The sequence below is a fragment of the Lissotriton vulgaris genome, chromosome 1_1, assembly GCF_964263255.1.
Source record: "Lissotriton vulgaris chromosome 1_1, aLisVul1.2, whole genome shotgun sequence".
Lineage (NCBI taxonomy): Eukaryota > Metazoa > Chordata > Amphibia > Caudata > Salamandridae > Lissotriton > Lissotriton vulgaris.
In genome coordinates this window covers 1996871727-1996895489 of record NC_141685.1, presented here as the reverse complement: position 1 = coordinate 1996895489, position 23763 = coordinate 1996871727, and the positions used below count along the sequence as shown (strand labels likewise).

The 23763-nt window shown below is 46.5% G+C and overlaps 1 protein-coding gene across 2 annotated transcripts in view; it reads left to right on the top strand.

Moving 5' to 3' along the window:
• Positions 1-23763, top strand: part of CDC123 (cell division cycle 123) — a 414248-nt gene that overhangs the window by 137118 nt on the left and 253367 nt on the right. For both annotated transcript variants that reach the window (XM_086919873.1, XM_086919878.1), the window contains one exon: positions 11220-11326. In XM_086919873.1, coding sequence (XP_086775999.1) covers positions 11220-11326 — 107 coding nt within the window. The remainder of the gene's footprint in view (positions 1-11219; positions 11327-23763) is intronic.

Genomic DNA, 23763 nt, shown 5'->3' with positions numbered 1-23763 from the left:
TAAATGGAGGGGTACCAGGGTTGATTTTGTGGGGTTCAAGCGTAAGCCAGTGGTTCATTCGAAGGCATGGAGTATTTGTAGGCATCCGGCGCCGGACTGGGCCTCTGCGAGAAAGAGTAGGACCTAGTCTGCATATAAAGCGTTTTTGTCCTCGTGAGAGCCTGCCCACTTCCAGCCCCGGACCAGTTTGTCAGAACAAATGAGGCTGGCCAGGGACTCCATTGCTAGGGCAAACAGGAGGGGCAAGAGGGGACATCCCGTTCTCGTCCCTTTCTTGATTGGGGACATGTCTGAGAGTGCTCCATTGGCCAGCACCCTTGCGGTCGGTTTGGAGTACAGCATATGAACCAGATGGGGAAAATCAGGACCCATGCCCATAGCAGCCCGGACATCATCCTGGTATCCCCAGTCGACTGAGTCAAAAGCTTTCTCGGAGTCGACTAGGAGAAGTGCCAAATAGGGAGTTAGTGACTGTCGGTTGGCCAAGGCTAGGTGAAGGCGTCTAAGGCAGTGCCTGGTACTCTGTGCGGGCATGAAGCCTTATTGGTCGGGGTGGACCAACTTGTTGATGTATGGCTTGAGAAGCTGGGCCAGGACTGTGGCAAACATTTTGACCTCTGTATTAATTAGGGATATGGGATGGTAGTCAGTGCGGTCTGGTGAAGGCGGCTGTGTCTTGGGAATAATAACTGTCGTGGCCCCATTGTTCTCTAAAGGGAATGAGCCAATTTCTACGGCCTCTGCATTGAGGGCCGCAAGGTGTGGGACAAGTATGTCACTTTTGGCGAAATAGTACTCCTGTGGTAGCCGTCCGGGCTGGGAGTTTTGCCGGCTGCAACCTGTGATAGGGCGTCTCGTATTTCTTTGTGTGTGACCGTGCCTTCCATTCCAGCCGTTTTGACTGCATTGAGTTTAGGAAGGTGGAGGTTTCAAGGAAGATCATGTCCGATAGCGAGAGTTCAGGCTTCTGGGCTGTGTAAAGATCGGCATAATACTCAGCAAAGGATTGGGCTTTCGCTTTGGGAGAATGGTGGGTAATCCCTTCCTAATCTCAGATTTCTGGAATTATCCGGTTTGCCAAGGGGTATGACACTAATCTATGCAGTAATCTCCCATTTTTATCACCCCATCCGTATAGGCGTCTGATGGAGGACCTCCATAGAAGCTTTGCTGAGTCCAGTGAGATCTGTTTAATTTCATCCCTCACCAATGTTAATTGGTGCAACTGGGACTCCTTTGTTGCAGCGGATGAACTCTTTTAGATTCGGACTGCTTGGGTCTCAAAGAAGGCGAACCTGCTAAATTGAGCTGCTTGTTTGGCTTTAATGTGGCCCTTGGCGAATTTGTGGATGGTGGCCTTAACCGCCTCCCACAGGGTACCTGGAGAGGAGATGGAGTCTTGATTAGTGAGAAAGTATTCTTAAAGTTCGGCTTCCCATTGTTTCTTTGAATTTCCCATCTTGGAGAAACCATGCATTCATCCTCCACATTGGGTGAAATGTATCAAATGGATCACCTAGGATTAGGAGCGGAGGTGAGTGATCCGAGATGCCTCGGGGAGGAATTCATATTTCTCTGACATTGCGATATTTGGGGGCCTACATAAACATCATATCAATGCGGGCTAGAGTGTGGTGTGCTGCTGAGGTGTGGGTGTACTGGGTTTCTTATGAGTTCCACGACCTCCATACATCACAGATACCCATGGCTTCGGTCCAGTTCGCCAATTGCTTGGCGTGCAAGGCACGTGAGGTAGAGGGGGTCCCCATGGTATCAAGCTTATATTGCATGACACCATTAAAAATCTCCACCATTGTTCTGGGCAGTAAGGAGCTAAACACCTCTCCAATGCAGCCGAAAGTCTGTGTATGTGTGGCACCGGGAATGTAGATGGAGAGGACATTGATGGCGTTATCACCCAGAGTTCCGGTTAGGGCGACAAAGCGACCGTGGGTATCCCAGACGATTTGAGTAGGTACGAAGGGTAAGTTGCGCCTCAAGAGGATCACCACCCCTTGTGAAACATGAATGTCCGGACCTATCTAATCAGTATCTTGCAAGGAAGGGACAGAGATTAACCATGAGGTGGGTTTCCTGGAGCAAGGGTATGTCTGGGTGTGTCTTTGGGCATGCCGCAGAACTGCAGTTCACTCAATTCTGTCTAACAGGTCATTGACAATCCATAACATTATCCAGAGAGAGTCTCCTCTATGAGTTGCTTGTGTCATGGTTAATGTGAGAAGCCCACTGAATCATTGGAACCCACCATGCTGTGGAGGTGTTTGGGTGGTGGGTAGTGCTGGTTGGAGGCATCGTCTGTCGGTGTGCGATTGGAATGCAATGTTGTGTTGGTGCAAGGCTGAAATGCTGTGGACTTTGAACTGTTGAACTAAATGCGGATCCAGGACAACGGTCCCAGCTTTCCCCCCACCCTATGCTGCGAAAACAGAAGCATCTGTCACCCTGTAACTATAGAAGGAAAAGTTCAAACTATTAACGCTTCAAGTTGAGGTATCGTGGAGGACCCCTCTCATTACAGGATAGGATCATACATCGGCAGAAGTATCTGATTGGTGTAGTTTGTCGTGTCTTTACACAAAGAGATTACCTGCTTCCACAGGGCGCCACCCATGAAACCCCTATGGGTTCGTCAGTCGAGGAGTAGGGCAGCTGCAGGGGAGTCTCAAGGAGGCTCAACAGACAGGGTTGAAGGGAGGGGGGCTGAGGCCTTTGTTGGCCTGAGGCAGGCCCACCCCGGGGTCCGCTCCCCGCCCCCTCCCTTCCTAGGTCCGTCCCTGTATTCAGATAGGCAGCCAGGGCTCAGACGAAGGCCGGCCTGCACCGAACCCCCAGACCCGCTCAACTCTGCCACAAGAGGAGCAGCACCAGTCGGGTGGGAGGGCAAGTCCAGTGTCAATTGTTAAGTTACTGTGCCTGAGGTACCCCTGGGGTCCCAATCGTTGCCACGATGTGTTGCGGGCTTCAGGGAGTGTGCCGGGCCACCGCCGCTTTGCTGCGAGGCAGGAGGAAGAAATCTGGTCCTTATGCTTCAAGGAGAGGTATATGGGCCGCCATTTTGATTAGTGCGCATTCGGGAGGCCTATACTCACCGGGGAAGGGAGGGGGACCGAGGCCCGCCGCTGTCTGAATTCGCAGGTGAACTCCACTCCCCGAGGTAGGTTGGGTGCCTCCCGGAGTCATATGTCCACAGGCCGTCAAGTCTGGTCCATCGCCTTAAGCGGTGTCCGGGCTGTGGTTCTTTCCCCCAAGACCCGACAGTTCATTAGATCCGAGGCGGGCACCCCAGCCCAGAGGCTCTGATTGTCTTATAAGGGTCTCACCCTGAGATCCGACCCTATCGGGTCGGCCACAGAGGAGTCCCGCAGGAGCCAGAAGTCAGGAAAAAAGGTCAGGGCGAGAACTCCTCTGGAGGCCCCTGCTGCGCGAATACCATAGCCGATCTCGACGGCCCCGGGTCGTAGGTGTCATCCGGGTGGTGCGAGCACGGCTACAGTCTCACCCTCTTTCAGGGACCACTCCAGTGCTCGAGCTGATCCTGGGGTCCAGCCGCCCTCCAGCTCACGCAGGTCCGCAACTGTAGCCACACCACACCTGAGAGGCTCTGGCCGGAAGGGGCCTCCCCTCCGGGTCGTACGCAAGTTCTCCCCACCCACCGGTCTGTGGGGGCGATGGCGCCAGGAGGGCGGCCTCCATGCCACTTTTAGTCAGAATCAGGGCATCAGCAGGTGTTTACAGGGCCCGCTGCCGCATCTTCCTGCTCGTGATCCGCTCGGGCTAAGGGCCGCCGGTTCTATCCATATGCAAGGACTTTGGGGATGCGATAGTTTGCTTTAGGCCATTGCCAGGCTTGAGGTTTCAGGCTTTTATGTTGCTCTGTGGTGATCGCGAGCTGTCATTTTGTCTCAGATTTGCTCGACAGGCCCGGAGTGGATCCAGCCGCTTCACTATTTCCATTGCGGTTCCGCTCCACGCCACGCCAATGCCTGCTCTTAGATGCTGTGAGTTGTTTGTAACTGTTAGCGGGAAGGATAGCGGCTGATGGTGGCGGATGCACAGAGCGGATGGCGCACACAAAGCCCTCTACGACCTAGGACCCGAATACCTCAACACGCGCCTGTCCTTTTACACCCCCACCCGCCAACTACGATTGTCCAATCAAGCCCTCGCCGCAATCCCACGCATCCAAAGATCCACCATGGGGGGAAGATCCTTCTCCTACTTAGCGGCCAAAACCTGGAATTCTCTCCCCACCCACCTCCACCTTACACAGAACCACCTCTCCTTCAGAAAACAACTAAAAACTTGGATATTTGATAAGTAAAAGTTCCCCCCTCCCTCAAGCGCCTTGAGACCCTCTGGGTGAGTAGTGCGCTATACAAATTTAAACTTGACTTAACTTGAAACTTGACAATACAACTGATTAGAGCATTCTTGAGAAGAGACTTGAATTTATTGGGAATATAGCAACGCAAGGTTTTATTCTTGCAGAACACAAATTAATACATTTCAGCTTGACAAACAGTATCAGGAAATTAATTTTATTTTGCATATTTTCAGAAATTGAAAAACTCAAAAGAGAAACACTCATGTAGAAACTCATTCGTGTAATTTAAAAGCACTTTTCTTTCGGTCACTGCAAAACGAATGTCAATGCTATCTGACTTTGGCCTAGTCATGCTAACCAAAACATATATAAATCGAGCATTATTTTCTTTTAATTAAGAACATTTACACTCCCCTCTGATTTCGGAATCATCACCAAACTACGCTACACTACACTACAACAATTCATCAGTATTTCTTGGCTCCTCCAGTTTTGACTTATCCAAGACCATCATTTTTTCATAAACTCTGACGTCATCAAGTACTGTATCTTTTCTTTCTTTTTCCAGTCGTCATCTTCCTTTCCCAATCACATTTCAAACCTCCCTTAAGACAAGTAACTTCTAAAAAATATTAATGTTAGAATTAGACCAATTATGCTCACTGTTTGTCATAATTGGCATTCGTATTTTCTTTAGCAAGCCATCACTAAACCATGCTCCAATCTTTCCAATTCCCTTTCGAATCTTCCTAAACCATGAGCCAACTGTTTAGCACACACCAGTTTCTTCAAAGGTTTTAGCTTTACTTACGATATAAATTATATTGTTAAAATATTTATTAATGACCTTGCTGTTATCAGGCACAAATGTACAACACTGTTGGATCTTAATTGTACAGCACACTCCACCTACCTTTGCCAACAAAATATCCAGAGCTGATATATTTTTTATTAACATCGCACAAATAGCAACTATGTCCTCATTAATGTTAGTAAATGCATCTGCTGTATTAGTAGCTAAGCGATCTGCCAAAGTAGACAGTTATTTGGGCATGATCCTGGATTCCTGGATTAATAGCTACCTCATCCTGAAACGATTTGTTCGAGGCATATGAGCTGCAGATTACACACTGTGCATAGATCGCCACCTAGTGTTGGGCCCGGATGTTTGCAATTGTTTTTGTCCTGAAAAGTTCTTTGGAAGTCACACGATAGGTGACTCCTCCTTTGGACCACATTGCATGTTGGCATTGGCTCCATCCTCCGATTGTTTTTTTCACCATCTGGCTCGGATGTGTTTCCTGTGCTCCGGTTTGGAACTGAGTTTTCGTTCGGCGCGCAATCCCTCACCCGTTTCCTACGGTATTTTCTCGAACGCGTTTCCCATCTCCACGTGATCTCGATAATTTCGAAGTCTTCGATACCGGTAGTCGACAAAGGCCTCTGGGCCCACCTAGGCCTTATCTTCTGGCTCATGGAAAGGACGCCATTCAAGAAGTGTCCTTGATGTGGGTTGAAATTTCCCCACACCAATATCCATGTTGTGTGCAACCTTTGCGTGTCACCGGAGCACGAGGCCAGAGACTGTTCAGCTTGTGCCTCTTTCTGCTCCAAGAAGACAATTCGGGATCGACGAGCTCGAAGAACCATGTCTCACTCGTCTGCTTCGATCCCCGTTGACATCTTTGAAGAGGGTGTCGACGTGCCAGAACAGCAGCGGGCCGAAGAAAGCGCCAGCTACTCCGATGCCGATGACTCAGATGTCGAGGACATCACTCCAGCTCAACGGGTCGTAAGTACACACGTCGGCCCGACCCTTCTTCGACACCCTCCAAAAAGGCTTCGGTCACACCCTCACCTTCGAGCCCGGGTGCTCACCGAGAGACTGCTTCCCACGCCCCGCCTTCGGGCCCGGCAAAGAAGCCTATTAAGCCTTCAGGTGGCTCAGGCTTCAGTAGGCCTACTCCAGGTGCTGATCCGTTACCAACACCGAAAAAGAAGCCATCTTCCTCATCCACGCTGACCGCCACTTCGACACCCTAGCACTCGGCGCCGAAGACTGGCACCGGCTCATCACCGCCAAAACCGCGCTTTGAGTGGAGTAAAAAACTGCCTAAAGGTCCCGACTCCCATCCTTCGGAGCCGAAAAAGCCCCCGTAACCGAAAAAACACGTTCTGGTCAAAGACAATGCAAAAGGTCACGGTTCTAAGCCAAAAGACCCTAGAACAGCTACCGAGTTGGTGCCGAAAAAAGCCTCCGGAACCGAGAAATTCGACACCGAAGCACCTGCCTTCCACAGAAGAGCTTTTTATACAAGATCCTACTCAAAAGACTCTCGTAAAGGATCCTAAAACTGGACAACTGGCTCTTAGCTCCAAGAAGAGACCACTAGAGACGCCTGCACCTCCTCCTCCTTCTAAGAATAGAGACATTGCAACCTCCCCATTAAGGGTCCCTTCTCCACCTCCTCCCCCTACTCTATCTCCTCCTCTTCCACCACATCATTCTCCTACACCATCCCCTAATCAAGATGATGATGTAGATGCAGACTCTGGTGAGACAGTTGGGGTTGCAGATGACGCAGTAAGGACCAACAGTCCCCCCTCAGACACCTAACCCATGGGATGATTATAACACCCCTGATGTCCCTTACGTCCCTCAGGATGATGTATATCCCTCTAGGCCTCCCTCTCTCCCTCCCCCCCCCCCCCAGAGGACACTACAGGTTGTAACCTACTGGTCCATAGGGCTGCCCAATACCATGGGGTTGTCTTACACACAGACACCGTGGAGGAAGATTTCTTATTGGACACTTTCGACACCACACAAAAGTCCACTATCATTCTACCAATGCTTAAGGGGGTCATTAAGCATGCACCAGACGTATTTAAAGATCTGTCAGGGCTCTAGTCCTCAACTCCCGCATTGAGAAAAAATACAAAGCTGCCCCAACAGATCCAGCCTATATTAGAGGCCCCGCACCGCTAGACTCCCTTGTAGTCTCTAATGCACGTAAATGTGCCAATTCACAAACATAAGGTGAGTCCTCCCCCCCCCCCAGATAAGGGATCTAAACTCCTTGACGCCTCCGGCAAACGAACGGCGTCACTGGCAGCGAACATATGGCGCATTGCCAATACTCAAGCACTACTAGCAAGATACGATAGGGCACATTATGATGAACTGGAATCCATAATGCAGCATCTACCAGATAAATATAAAAATAGGGCCAATGGACTCATACAGGAAGGTAAAACTATCACCAATACTTCCATCCGTTGTGCCCTAGATGCCGCAGATACTCCCACAAGGGCAATTAACACCAGTGTCCTTTTGCGTAGGCATGCCTGTTTATGTGTTTCAGGTTTCAAACCTGAAGTCCAAAATTCCATCCTCAACCAGCCATTTGATGATACACACCATTTGGCCCTAATGTCAATGTATCTTTAGAGAAGATGAAAAAAGATACTGACACATCTAAATCAATGGGAACCTTGCAGCTGCAAGCTCCCAGACGTTCCTTTCGTCGCTCATCATACAGAGGTAACGCAAGAGGCTACTCCTCCGATAGCCCCTCCACTTCCTATAAGACCCCTAGCCAATCCACCTTCACTAAGGTCTAGCAAAAAGGGGGTTACAGGGGTAACAATAACTAAGGCAGAGGCAAAACTAACAACTCCGGCTCTGCCTCCACCCCTACCCAATGGTTTTTCCTCCACTTCCCCCTCACCATTCCACTTCTGTGGGGGAGGAAGACTACAACAATTCCTTCCTGTCTGGACCAACATCACATCAGACAGGTGGGTGCGACAAATTATCCAATCAGGTTACTGTCTAGAACTAACCTCTACCCCGCTCCCCCCAAACATACCACCCAAACAGCGTCCAATGTCACAAGAGCATCTATTACTGCTAAAGCAAGAAGTAATATCCCCACTGGAAAAAAGTGCAATAGAACCAGTTCCTCTGCACCGACAAAACAAGGGAGTTTACTCCCTATACTTTCTTATCCCAAAGAAGGACGGCTCGCTAAGGCCTATTTTAGACCTCAGACCTCTAAACATATACACACAGACCATTTTCACATGGTCACACTCCAACAAGTCCTTCCTCTTCTGTTACAAAACAACTTCCTTGCTACTCTAGATCTCAAGGACGCATACTTCCACATTCCCATTCACAAGGCTCACAAGAAGTATCTCAGATTTGTAATAGACGAACACACCCCAGCAGTCTGGCAGTCAGGAAGATCCTGAGAGGTATCGAACTGTGAGCAGAGTTAAAGAAGTGCTCATTTTAACAGCTCAAACTGATTTCCTGAAAAGGATAGGTCTACATCCCTAAGGTCATAAGCTGGGGGATGAGTGACACGTGGGCATAACTCATAAAAGACAAAGCTCAGTCTTTCTCACCATGGCATAGGGCCTATCCGATGACATTTGTGTCATCTGGCCTTGTCAGTCACCCCACTGGTATTTGATAGCAGGTGTCCTTCAGGACCCAGCCTGGGGCACGAGGAATCAGATCAGGCATTTGCTGGTTCTCCGGCAGCAGACTTGGAGCACGGGATCACATGTCTCCCACCGTCATGCACCTCGCGTTGGCGCTTTTTATTACTCAAGAGAATGTATTTCTATTTCTAACATTGTACAATATGTCACTGGCATATTTCTGCAAACAAGAAATTCTGGTAAGGCGGTAAATAGCTTTAACATCTTAGCTATATAAAATCAAGTGAGAATACCATGAATCAAATAGGGCTGCAACGTAGATGAGTGTTGGAAAAATTGACATATAAGCTTTACTGCATTTGAATTTGAATGCGGATTTCTAAAACGCGTAGCTACCCTAGGGCGTCCCAGCGCTGACATACAACCTATTATTCCGGAGGGTGGGGAAGGGAAGGTGAAGAATTATGGGAAGAGACATGTTTTTAGTTGCCTACGGAAGGCGAGTAGATTGTGTTCTCTTCGGATGGACAATGGAAGGGAGTTCCACAGTTTTGGAGCATTGTAGGAGAACAATCGCCCCCCCAGATCAGGCCTTTTTTATTCTGGGGACGCTGGCCAGGGAGAGAGAGTCTGATCTGAGTTGTCTGTTCGAGTGATGGGGTTTGATGAGGGATCTCAGGATTGGCGGGCCTCTGCCTTGCATTATTTTGTGTGCAATGCAAAGGGTCTTAAAGATGACCCTTTCCTTGATCGGGAGCCAGTGTAGGCTTTTGAGGGCCGGTTTGGCGGAGCATCTGGATGTGGTCCCGGTTAGGAGTCTGGCAGCCGCGTTTTGGGTGTATTGCAGTCTTTTGATGACCGATGCAGGGGCCCCTAGATAAAGGGCATTTCCGTAATCTAGTCTGGAGTTCACCAGACCCTGCATAAGCTGCATCACTTTGCGTTGTGTGTGTATATAGTTGAATTTTTGATGAGTCAATGAGGTGAAGAAAGCATATTCCAAGTAGTAGTTTTATCATGGTTCTCCTAATTCCAAGCAAAATCAAAGGCACCTGGACAGAAATACAGGTAGTATTGTCTTCAACTGATCATTGTAATGCAAAAGAGCATCTTTGTTAATGGACGAGTCTGTGATCTAATTTCAGGAACACGTTTGTTATGTAGGGCTCTCATATAGAGACTCTAACGTTTATTTCAGTTTCTGTATCTCATAACCCACTGCTATTACATGACAACAGTTGATAATCAAACTGGTTACCCACTGTTGTGATGTTCTAAAGGGTCTCTCTGAGGGCCTGTGAGCGCAGCTCTGCTTGTTTCCTTTGAATGGAAGCAGAGAGCACAGGAGGGGAAAGGAAAGAGGGGAAGGTGGTTGTGGTTGGTTAGGGATTACAGGTAAGGTTTTTTTTATAATGTGGGACGAGGTGGAGAGGCTGTGTTATTGCTCCTCTGCTCCTGCATAGCAGTTGAAAGTAGCTGAAGATGATTTTGGAGCCACACATAACATAAAATTAAAGATGGGGGTTCTGAGTGACATCATAGACAACTCGAGCTTCGCTCCCGTGGCCTATTTGACATCACTCAAACCCTCAGTAAAAAACATCTCCCGTAATTCAGTGTTGCCCATCTATAATTGTATAAGCTGTATTTGGCTCTCAGAGAGAGTCTCAATTGTTTATTTCAGTTTCAAAATCTTATAACTCACTGCTATGACGTAGTAACAGTTGATAAAACTTGGAAATGTGACTTACAGATATGTTTCTATGCAGTAGTCCCTTTATTGGACTTAGTTCAACGTGCAGTTTTGCTTCATGAACAGTGCGCACCATGTGCACCTGGACGACTTTGAAACTGCAGAGCTATTGTTTCAGATACATAATTTGTTTCTTGCTGGAGAGGTTTTGTTGATGTTTACCATGCTTGAGCTTAATTTGAAAGCAGATTAACGCGTTTCTGATCACATGCAGCAGGTTGATTTATAATAATGAAAATCCTTACAATGCCAATGGGTTTATTGCTTCACCTTGACTGTGTATTTGCGTCTGAAGAATTTGGATGCATTTCTTCATCAAAAAATGTATTATGAAGAAATGTTGCCATTGCTGTAGGCTTTGTCTTTTATGAGTTATGCCCACGTGTCACTCATCCCCCAGCTTATGACCTTAGGGATGTAGACCTATCCTTTTCAGGAAATCAGTTTGAGCTGTTTAAATGAGCACTTCTTTAACTCTGCTCACAGTTCGATACCTCTCAGGATCTTCCTGACTGCATTTAGCAGGTGGGGAGCCCCACTTGCTGGAGTGATTATCTGTCAGGCAGAAGGCGGCTTCTGTAGTGAGCTGAATTGAATTGATTGCTGTTTCTCTGGCCAATAAGTACTAATTACTGCTGTGTTACAATTGACATTTACCCTCTCGTTTAGGATGCCTACTGGATTGCAATGAACAGTTCCCTCAAATGCACCACCTTGAGTGATATCTTCCTGCTGTTCAAGAGTTCAGATTTCATCACTCATGACTTCACTCAGCCGTAAGTCATCGAATTTATCATTAAACCATTCTAAAAATAAGAACTTCAGTAGAAACTCCGAATAGCGGATTTATAATAGAAACTCGTCATATCGGGTTTATTATCTGTTATTAATTTGAACTGATGATAAACAAAGTGGTAGTGTGGGAGGGGGTTCGAATACATTTTCCACTGTATTTATTTATGTATTTATTATCCCGTTGCAGTTCATATTCTGCGCAGTTATGTTGAAATGTCGGTTAATTTTGAGTTCTTCTCTTCGGTCCATGTGTTCGCTTCTGCATTTGGACAATGGAGATGCCTCGTTTGTAGCGCTGCCTTCTGTACTAGTGATAAAGCAGCACATTGTGCAGAAGCTGCCTTTTCCACATTAAGATATGTTCATAGCTAAGTGCTCTTCAGAGAGTGGGGTGTGCCCCATCTGTCTCCTCGGAGGGGTGTCTCGGCATTATGGCCACCGGGAGAGGGGGGGATGGAACTGGGTGACCAGCAGGAACTAGAGGCCAAGCTCTCTCCAGCAGTCCGGGTCTTACATGCAGCCCGTGACTGTCCTTGATAATGTGCGAGGTAGTACAAGTGCCTCGTCTCTCGAAGGGGTGAAGGGATGGCAGCATATTAAATGGATAAGGTCTCTGAAAAAATACTTTCACAGAAAATGTGAGTGATTTCAGAGGAGCATGAGAAAAGCGCAGATATGTGTACTTGTGGCTTTCCTTTGTACAGTGAAATGCAGTGTTCAGTCATATATATTTTACAGTCAAAGTGTGAAATCCCGCATTCTATAGAATGCCTAGGTAATGTATAGAATGCCTGAAAATCGAACGTCAAAGTATGAAATGATTGATATTTTATACATTGCCTAGGCATTGTATACTTTGCCGGATTGTCTGCCGGCAAAGTATATAATACGCCTAATCCCGCCATTTTATTCCCGCCCGGCAATGTGTGAAATCTGGCATTCTATAGAATGGCTAGGTAATGTATAGAATGCCTGAAAATCGAACGTCAAAGTATGAAATGATTGATATTTTATACATTGTCTAGGCATTGTATACTTTGCTGGATTGTCTGCCGGCAAAGTATATAATACACCTAATCCGGCCTTTCTTAGTGTAACAAGTACTTCAATCTCAGTTCTGCTTTCATTGTTTTCCGGTAAGAATATCCTGTGCTTTATTTCGTAGTTTTGTTCTTTCAGTTTCAAATGCGTATTAATCAATCTCATCTTGTGCCCTTTTAACACTTTGGGTAAATGGTACTGGTCATTCTGTATAATGCCTAGGAATTGTATACAATGCCTAGGAAAAGTATGTAACATTTTCACAAAAACGTATATTTCCTAGTTTGCCTCTAAACCATCAGGCGTTCTATACATTACCTAGGCATTCTATACAATACCGGGATTTCACACTTTGCATAATGCCTAGGAATCTCATTTTGTGGCCTTTTAACACTTTGCGTAAATGGTACTGGTCATTCTGTATAATGCCTAGGAATTGTATAGAATGCCTAGGAAAAGTATGTAACGTTTTCACAAAAAACGTATATTTCATAGTTTGCTGAAAACCATCAGGCATTCTATACATTACCTAGGCATTCTATACAATACCGGGATTTCACACTTTGACTGTAACATATACATAGAAAAATATTTCTACTAAGAAACAATGACAAACTCAATTAATTGGTCTTTCCTATGCGAGTGCTATTAGCTTTGGCGATGTGCTTTAGCCATGTTGTACACCAGTGTAGCTACTGTTCAGCATGGCTAAAAGTTAGTGATTTGGGGTGGGGTGGGGTGGAGTAGGGTAAAGTGGAGTAGATTAGAGAGAGGTTGATTGTTTCTGGAGGGAGCTATTTCAGTCTTTATGGCTCTTCCCCCGCTAGGTCTGCTGCTTGCCTGCATTCGGGTGGTCACACACTCACGCTGACACATGAAGGGTCTCCAGTGGTGCCTCTGTCTGCAGTGGTTCCAACGTGAAGGTGATCTGTTGGACACTATCGAAATCTCCCATAACTCTGAAATGACTTGCTCTAGTGGTCTCAAAGTGGAATAATGGGCACAGTCATGATGGATCAAGAACAACATGAAAAAAGGGGAGTTCCCTCTTTAAGAGGACCCAAAAAGGGTTCCAGCAGCAAGTAGGGAGCGCCCACAGAACAGCTCAAGATTCTCGAATTATTAATTCACTTATTTATTTTCATAGAAAAGTATAGCACATTTTGCATAGCTCAATAAAACATACATTATTTCATGAATAAGAATCAAAGAGTGATACAACATCAGCTCAGGGACACAAAGAACAATAAAAATTGGCACACAAATCACTCACTCATTCTATCAAATACTGACTCATTCCCAAACCATAAATATTCATACCCAACACAGTCAGCTACCACATGTATTCAGGCAAACACTGAAAGCGCTGACGCGCGTTTCGGAATAGTGCCAATATGGGAAATTCCTTCATCAGGGCGCATATCATCAAAAACGCTAGTTGTTCAGGTCTCAATGGAGATCCTATGACGACACGATGTAGAGCAAGTCCCAATAGTGCATAAGGGCTGGAGAAGCATATCCTATTTTTTAGGAGTAGGCTGCTCACACCCGGGTATCAGTTCATGAGCGATATAAGGACCGGGAAACCACCGGTATCCAGAGCAAAACGACAGGACAAATACTATAATAACTGCACCAAAGAGTGAATCTGAGAGGATACAAGCTGAATCAGGGCGGGTCTGGGTCGGTCAGGCTACTAGGTGAACCTCATCCAAAGGGTACACGGACGCGGGGTAAGGAACAAGGGCATCATGGCTAAGGCATTTTCTCCTTTTCATAAGTCGTGAATCGGGCCAAGGAATAACGGATGCGCAGTAATAGGTTCCGAGAGAGTACTCGCCAGAAAGTCAGAAATCCTCCTATGAACAACACAAGGTTCTGCCGCCCAGCCCGCCGGATACACGCAATGACCATTGCGAGTATCCGGCGGGCTGGGCGGCAGAACCTTGCGTTGTTCATAGGAGGATTTCTGACTTTCTGGCGAGTACCTATTACTGCGCATCCGTTATTCCTTGGTCCGATTCACGACTTATGAAAAGGAGAAAATGCCTTAGCCATGATGCCCTTGTTCCTTACCCCGCGTCCGTTCCTAGAGATTGAGTGGGAGTTAAATGAGCTCCCTTCACCTCCCGCCGGACATATCAATGGCATATTGTCAGTATGTCGCCCCTCCAGAAGATCTGTCTACTCGGAAAGATGGAGCAGAGTCATGACGTGGTCTGCAGATTGAAATGTAGACCCATTAAAGGCACATGTGCCTGATATATTGTGTTTTTCCCGTGTTTTGTTAGCACAGCAAGGTTGCGCAGTGAGCACTGTCAAAGACTACACTACTGCCTTGTCAGCATTTATGGGTCTTCCCTATCCGCCTTCCTTGATCAGGTGCCTGATTGTGCTCAAATCTTTGAAGGAGCTCACAAAGATTTCTCCCTACATCCTTTTTTTTGCCCCATTTCAATCTGAAAATGTTCTCGACGGGGACTCATGAACCTCTACAAAATGTCCTTGTTAGTTGACTTTGAAAACAGTTTTTCCTGTAGCCATCATTCCGATGCAGCAGCAAGTTGCAATGGTCATATGTCTGCCCACATTTCAGTTGTTTTTACTAAACCAGCTGTGTCTTATTGACTGAAGCGGCTTTCTTGCTCAAGGTAGTGGCGCAGTGGCATACCACAGGCACCGCAGCCCCCCTCAGCACAGTATTCTGGCCTGACAGCTCTGGATTAAATCCAGAGCTGGGGGCCCTCCATGTACCTTGCAGGAAGACCCCCTCAAATTTCGTTACACCACTGATTGGCGCCCTTCCATCTGTGGCAATCGATTACTCCTACTACCTTCTTCCCTATAAACCCATCCTACCAAGAAGGTGGAGGGGCTACATCAGCTGAATCCTCGTAGGGTAGTCAGTTATTACATTGACTGAATGAGGGAGAGTAGGTCTGACATTGGCTATATAGGTACAAAAAAAAGCCAGAAATGGACCTTATCATGCTAGATTGCTCTGTGCATTAAAGATGTCTGAAATTTGTTGTGGAGTGACATGGGCTTTCTTTGTACTTTTGCAACACACTATTGCTTAGACTCCGAAATGAGAAGTAAGCCACATAACTCGCTTGGTGTTACAGGATTTCCTTGCCTGCCCACTCCTTCAGACCCACTACCAGGGAGGACGTACTGCAGTGGTATGTTTTCGAAAGATGAGTAATCTGCAGGTATTCATCAGATGGAAAAAGTTACCTTCAGTAACAGTCTTTCTGGTGAATACTCTAACTACCTTCAGATTGCTTACTGATCCCACTCACCTCCCAGTTCTGAAAGATGGCCATAGATTCTGATAATTATAAGGTCCCAACTTAATTTGATACCCTGCACATTTGCATTTGATGTGATACTTCCTCAGTAGCTCCCTCTAACAGACTTGGAAAAAATATGCCATAACATGACGTCACTGCCAGGCCGGCACTATATAGCTTAATTAATGTCACATCTGTGCCACTTTTGGTGCTGAGATGGAGCTCATGCCACCTGCTGGTAAAGAAGAGTTTTGACAAATGTTTCAGGATCCAATCTATCACCTGGATGTATTAAAACACGAGGAATCTGCAGGTTGATAGAATATCCACCTGAAAGATGGTGCAATCAATCATTGAATCACTCAGGGTTTTGTATAGTGCGACTACTCACCCGTGAGGGTCTTAAAGCGCTGAAGGTGGGGTGGGTTGAGGTGGTTTGCTCGTCCATCTGTGCGTGGAAGATTATGATGGGGATTGCCTGGGATGGAGGGGCAGGGTGTTCCAGGTCTTGGCGGCGAAGTAGGAGATGGACCTTCCTCCGGTTCTGGTCTTGTGAATCTGTAAGACAGTGACCAGGGCAAATTGGGCAGAGTGAAGTTGTCTGGCGGGTACGTGGAATGAGAAGCGGTGGTTCAGATATGCTGGTCCTACATTGTGGAGAGTTTTGTAGTCCTGTTTGAGGATGGTTACTGAAAGTAACTTTTTCTTTGCTCATAGGTGCAGAGGGGTTTCCTACAAAGTGTGGCCCCTTCACGAGGCAGGTACCAATAACCTTGTACTGCTCTACACAGACAGACCACCACTTCAGACCTTATGAAACTTTGTCTTGTACCAGAATGATCACATTACCTGAAAGAAGCCAATTACTGTGGCATTCGGTTATCAGATACCTCATAGAGGGATGAAATGTGACAGATGCGGGATTGAACCGCTTCTGTGCGGTTAATTTACATACCTGGCTTATAGCATGCACCCAGTAAGAACCTTCATCATTAAAATTACATTTATTTTTGCTCGAAAAATAAATGATATATATAATTCATCCCTTCTCTGTAAGGTTTAGAATGGGCTATAGACCCCCAAGAGTAACAGGATGATTTTATGTAAAGCATGAGAGTGAGGACAGCTTGCTCCCTTTTGAACAGAGGTAAGACAGATAATGAATATGTGGACGCGATGAATGTTTTAGAGGAAAACTAGGGCAAGAAAGTGACCGTAGTTCTAGAAAGATGTACGTTTTTCTCTCGGTCCCAGTTGCTGGGGGAGAATGTGGAACAGTATGTTTCGGTTTCAAAAACTTTAGCCATGACCTTGTAAGTTTAGGGATTTGCGCGGAAAGATAAGAGATCAATTTATTATTAGGAACAACCATGTAAAGTTCGAAGAAAGTTTGTTAGAATTGAAAGATTTCCTCCTTGGACAAAGTCATAAGCAGAGCGAGGCGCGTAGAGAATACATCTAGGTATGTAAGGGACCTCAATGATGGTCAACAAAAAGAGTAAATTTGAGTAAATAAATTGTATGTAGTGCAGAAAACACTAAGAGGCCAGGTAGTGTTGCCCAAGACACCGCTAGCAAAAGAGAAAAGTGCTTGTAATAGACATAGGAGCACAAGACACACAGCAGATTCTGATGCATGTCCAGCCATAAAGGCGAGGTGTTTTAATTGCAAGAAAGCTGGGGACTTCTCCAAGATGTGCATTATCAGAAGGGCTGAGTGGGGGCAAACAAGTGGTGACTGCCTTAAATGACAGTCACAATGAGCATTTTGCCAGAGAAGAGGATGGCGACAAAGTTGAATTGTTCGTAATGTGTGAGGATGTTGTGGCTGAGATAAGAGGCTTACTGCCCTGCGAAGTGTACTCTGAAGATCAACGAGAAAGCTGTCTCTTTGTGGATGGATGTGTCTACGCTGCACACAATAATTGATAGAGCAATGTGGGATGGACTGGGTGGTTGGAGATTGTGCCCTCCTGACAATGACCCCGTAGGTTATTGTGGGGTGAAACTGCCACAGTGGGATATTTTGATAGCAGGATTGCATACAAGGGCAGAGTGGCAGAAGAGAATGTCTATGTGGTGGAGAGAGGAAAGGCGCTTTTGGAGTGGAAAGCAGAGGGCTCTGGGGGTCATTCTCAAATCCAATCATCCCAAACCGGTCCGGCTCATGGAGAAGGTGGATGAACAGTAGTGAAGCACCAAGTATCTGAAATTGTTCGCCAAAAAATTACGATGTTTAGAAAGGTTCGAACATTACATTGTTCTGAAGTAATGTTGTAACCCTAAAGCACAAAAAAGGGAGGAATGTTCTGCTGGCCCTACGCAAACAGCTCAAAGAAGAGCTTGATTGTGTGCAGTTCGGGTGATTGAGCCAATAGAATAATCTAAATGGCTCAGTCTGATATTACTGGCGCGCAAGTCTAATAAAAATTGTGCATAAGTGTCAATTTGAGGGACCTCAATATGGATTAACCTACATTCTTTGCTGTACATAAACGAAGTGGTCACAAGCTTCAGAGAAGCCCAGTACTTTTCCTCCATATATGTATCTACTGCTTATTACCAAGTGCGGTTGCATATGGAATTGAAACATCTCACGTTGTTCATAATGCCGGAAGGTTCTTTCCAGTTTGTGTGGCTGCCATTCGGGCTGGCATCAGCATCCGCAGTTTTCCAAAGTCTCATGAGCAGTGTGTTGACGATATCCTGGTGTGGGAGGCGGACATAGAATATAATAATTGTTTCTTGGATGTGGTGTAGAGGAAACTGCAGGATGCTGGATTGATGGTCAGCATTGACAAGTGCAAGTTTGGAGTGATGCAGATGGAGTACCTGGGTCACATGTTGCCAGAGATGGTATAAAACCTAAAATAAAATAGCTTGAAGCAAACAAATGTGCACCTTCTCCAACTGATAAAGACCAACTTTGTTCTTTCTGCAGGCTAGTTGAGTATTATTCGAAGTTTGTGCAACATTTTGCTGGCAAGGTGCATGTGTTGAGGAAGTTTATGAAAAAAGGGGTGAAGTGCGAGTGGACACGTGAGTGTCAGATGGCATTCGAAAGTATCAATCTTGGTATAGTGAAGGCAATTTCCTTGAAACCATTTGACCTCCAGGATGAAACCATAGTGGTGGTAGTATTTGTGCGCCAATGGCCACTTGGCTGTTTTGATGCCGAGAAAAAAGGACCTGGAAAGAGTGGTTGTGTTCGCCTCACGGACACTGAAGGGATCCGAAGACATATACTTGATAATATAAAAGGGAGGTGTTAGGGTGCTGGTGGAGCGTGAAGTATTTTAAGACATATATGTATGGGGAACCACCTTTGAGTTATGCACAGACCACAATCACTTGGTTGATTTGTTATCCACAAAGAGTGCTGGGAGGGTGACACGTAGGATGCCAAATGGCTGAATCGCCTTCATGAGTTCAATTTTGTATTATGGTGTGTTCTGAGAAGCAATTATCTGAACGTCGATTGTTTGTCGTGTTTACCATTGCAGTTGGAGGAAGGGAACGAAAGGGAGGATGACCGTGATTAATGGCTGTTTAGTGAGTCATTTGGAGGTGCCATAGCGAGGATGAGTGGAACCAAGCCATAGTGGAGAAAGATACTTTGAAGCAGCTTATTTCTTCTTTGTCCATTGTGACCAGTCAGTCAGAGAGTGTGAAGAGGGACTTTGGAGATTATAGAATGGTATGGTCAGAGTTGTTGGTAGTGGATGGAGTTTTGAGAAGGGATAGAAGGCTTGTGGTGCCCACAGGTTTGCGGTCCAGATTATTGGAGCTATTATATGATGGTCACGGGGCATCTTGCCTGGGAAAGGAAGGGCCTGCATAGACTTTTGGTGGCTGGGCATGGACAGAGAGCTATAAAGGTTTGTGCGCAATTTCATAGCATGCATGTGTAGTGTTAAATCCGACAAGGTTGATAAGACTTTAGTTACACCAACCAAGTTTCTAGAAAAAACACGGCAAAGGGTAGCGGTTGACATGGTGGGTCTTTTAATTTTAGAGGGATTGAAGGCAAGTATGCATTTGTTTTGATGGGCTATTTTTCCAAGTGGCCGGAGTGGACATTTGTAAGAGAGAGAAGAGCTTCCTGTATCATAAACTTTTGCGAAGAGGTTTTTAGAAGGGAAAGTTACCCAGAGTGGATCGTATCTGGCAATGGTCCACAGTTTATTCCAAAGGAGTTCCAGAAGTTCTTAAGAGGAAGGGGTAAATTATCATAAAACAGCTGTGTACCACCCACGGGAAAATGGCCTCATAGATGGATTCAACCGAGTGTTAAAGGGATGGTACAGTTGGCTGAGGAGAATGAGGTACATTGCAAAGAGTGGTCAAAGTAATGTTATGGAGTTACAGGAATCCACAACATACAGCCTTGAGAGCAACACAATTTTTCCTGCTGAAGAGCAGACAAGCATGCAGGTGACACTCACAACTCTGCAATGCAGCATATGGGCACATGATCGGCGCTGAGACGGGGACTGGGGGCCTGGGCATTATCTCCACACATGCTGTAATGCAGCCTGCATTGAGAACATGCAAAGTGCACATGACTTTTTGGCCAGCCCCAGAGTCATTGCGCACTTGTAGTGGGCAAACCACTCCTCCACTGCCCTGCTCTGAAAGCAGAGCAGCTCCGCCGGCCCACAATGCAGCATGGAAACATAAAATGATAATAGCTTTGTTATTATAATTTTATGTTTCCTTAATTTACACTGCTTAAAAGTGGTAAGGCAACGCTCCTCCTCCTTAGCAGAGGAGCCGCCACTGCTGTCATGTTTGAGATAGGGGGAAGTGGCTGGAGAAAATAAGTCTTGCCCACCTTTGAGACACACAGTTCATCACCCCTGGAACACCATTGACGTCGAACAGCATAGCCCCTCTCTCATCCAGTCAATATCATTGATTTCAATGGACCTGGACATGGCCATTTGCAACTATCATCAATGGCTAGATTCATCACAAACCCAGCTAGCTCCAGCAAAAAATCACCACAATGAAAAGATTAATCCCTCAGAACTGTGGTTTAACGAAAACCTTAGACATAAAAACGGGAATGCAGGAGATTAGAACGGAAATGGTGGCTCGCTTATAAAACATCCAACAAAGAAATCTATAAAGCTAACATACAAATTTACAAAAAGCTAATCCAAGCTGAGAAAATGTGTTCTTTCACCACTAAAATAGAAGCAGCAAAAAACTCTTCCAAGGAACAGTTTGCAACAGTTAAGAAGCTATCAAAACTCCCTGAAGAAAAAAAAACCACCATTAGTCAAAAGTTGTGCAACAAGTTAGCATTGTTCTTTCAAGATAAAGTCAAATAGATGTATGATTTCTTTTATAGACGCAAATCAATTAGCAGACCAAAGCAAATGTCAGGCAGGTTCTATTCCCAGCTCCTGGCACAAATACCTTTTCACTTAGCGGCTCTGACAGTAGACCAGACAATAAAGATTTTAAAACAAGTTAAATCTGGCTCATTTTTTTTTGGAGGAGGAGCCAAGATGGCGGCGGGAACGGACGTGTAGTCGCCCTGCTCCCCGATCCTTTGTTCCCTGCAACACCATCCTGCCCCAGATCCTGACGCAGAATGTACGCGGGAGGTAGCTGACGTCGCGCTGTTACCGGAGGTGTTCCCCCGGTGTCTCTAGCCGTCTGCAATCCGGAGATGGGGCACGCTTCTCTGTGAACCGGGACTGCGCCCTGGACCTAGGACCCCAGGTCCCTGAGCAACGCCGGAGGGGGACGCGACTTGAAGGGCTGATGGAGCGGTGCACTGTCGAACGCTCCCAGGCGGACTGTGGGCAGTGAGAGTGCTGGTCTCTGCCCTTGCTGGGGAGCGCGTGTCGCCTGCCGATGGTTCTACTCTGCCTCACAGCTCCCATGCGACACAGAGGTGAGAAGCGCTGCTCCTTTCTGCCATCCATGCAGCGGGCGGCCATGACTAGCCGCTTCACTCGCTCCTGCCAGTAAATACGTGAAGGGGTTTCTTCTTAACTCTTGCACAGGCGGAGACGGACCCGGCTGTCCGGTGGTACCGTCTAGTCTGCACATTGTTTGATTGCCTCCTCGCTCGGAGAAACCCCTAGCAGCACGATATGGCGGACTTTTCCTCTGTGATCGTAATGGGCTCCACCTCGGCTTTGGCATCGGCTGCATTGCCGGCATGTTGGCGGAGTGGTGAACGTGGTGCTACACTCCATACTGTGGACGCGCATGGCTCCCCGCCTGAATACACCTACGCCTCTATTATGAGCGCTCTCACGGCCCTGACGGTGGATATGTCTGAGTGCTCCCGAGTACTGGGACAGAAACTGGATGGAGCTGCACTCGTACTTCAGGACATCATGTCTGCCTTGATGTAAATAATTAATTTACTCTCTTAATTTCTATGCAGGTAAGTACTTAATCAATAATAACTCAATCGGAATGAAGGAAAACAGAGTCCGTGGTGTAAGAGTTTCTAAGGGTTTTATTCCTCATAAAGGAATCAGGATATCATGTTCTGACCACCACACAGGATGTCAGAAGGGATAGATGAGCGCGCCATCGTTTATTGACAATACATAGCTTATATACTTGATTTACATCATAATGTTCAATGTAAGAGGCGTAACAGCTGAGAGAAGACAAGATAACAGTATACACGTGGTGCTAGTACATCATCAAGAGGCGTAAACTAGGCGTAACTAGGCGTGTGTGCTAGAAACGTCACTGATAGGTGACGCAAGTGGGTGGCACCAAGGGGTGGTGCTAACAGAATGTTGCAATGTCAGCGGAAACCGGAAGCTTGGATGCGCACGCAGCTGCATGACGTGTGATAGACGGGGTGCAGGGGACTTGACATTTACACTGACGGAAAGAGACAGAAGTCTGGCATGTCAGATCAACTTGTGCTTCTATCATATCTGATATCTGATGTTTAGGAACTAAGCTATCTGGGCAGGAAGGTCTCTAGAGCAGAAGCTATTCTATACTTGCTGTGAGTGCGTGTATAAGCGCCTGAATGTCTGAGGAGAAGCGTGGGGCATGGGGCCTTCCATGGAAGCATGGCAACAGAGGCTATGAATTACTTGCATAAAGACAGGTTGGCCCTTTAGCCCTGTAGCTGAGGAAGGATGTTTACTGAAGCTAGCAAGCTGGAATGTATCTTCGGGGAGGAAAACAGATAACTCGAAGGTTATAGTCAATCTTGGCAGGCAGCAGGCTGAGCTGAGCACGGAGGGCCGCGCTAGAAGTAAGTCAGAGTTCACGGGTACGGGGGCTGCTTGGGCAGAGGCCCTCGCAGTCAGAAGCCAGAAAAAGAGGCTCGATGGCAGAGATTCAGGGCCTACTTTCAGCCAGGCTGAAAAACGTAGGAGTACACTTCAAAAAGACGTTGGCATAGCATACTTAGGAACGGACCATCAAACCCATTCATGGTGGGTCTGAAAGAGGACAAGTTAACGTTGGACGCAAATGTATTTGCGTCTTCATAGCTGGTACAGGAGGGAAGTTACATGCACTTTTAACTCGTACATGGAGTCGGTGGGGTACTCGCTAGGGAACACAACATGACCATAAAATTTATATTACCTCATTCCCTCCTTGTTCCCTACGGACCCTTCATGATATATCGATCCTCATAAATCGATCTGTTTGTTCTTGTAACATTATATGTTCGTCTTTCTTTCTTTGACTGTTTGAGAGGCAACTGGAATGCTCAATGCAGGATGTGGCACACAGTCCACATATCGCTGGCCCACACTGCAGGCATAGGCAACAACTGAATACTATAACAAGGCCAATGCCTAGGAAGGATAAGATCTTCCATCCCCAAGCTGTTAACGTAGTCCAGAACCAACCGGACCAAGTCCAGGTGCCTGGATTCTGATGTATCTGATTTGCAATTTTATGTAAACGGGTGATAGCTTGATAGACAGATGGTGCGTTTTGTGGAATGAAAACACAGCAACTTGACCCGATGACCTTACAAGCTCCACCTCTATCTGCCAAGATGACGTCAATCACAAGACGATTTTGAAGGACAACAGTCCGTATAGCAGACTGCTCCTCTGTTAAGTTACCTAGAG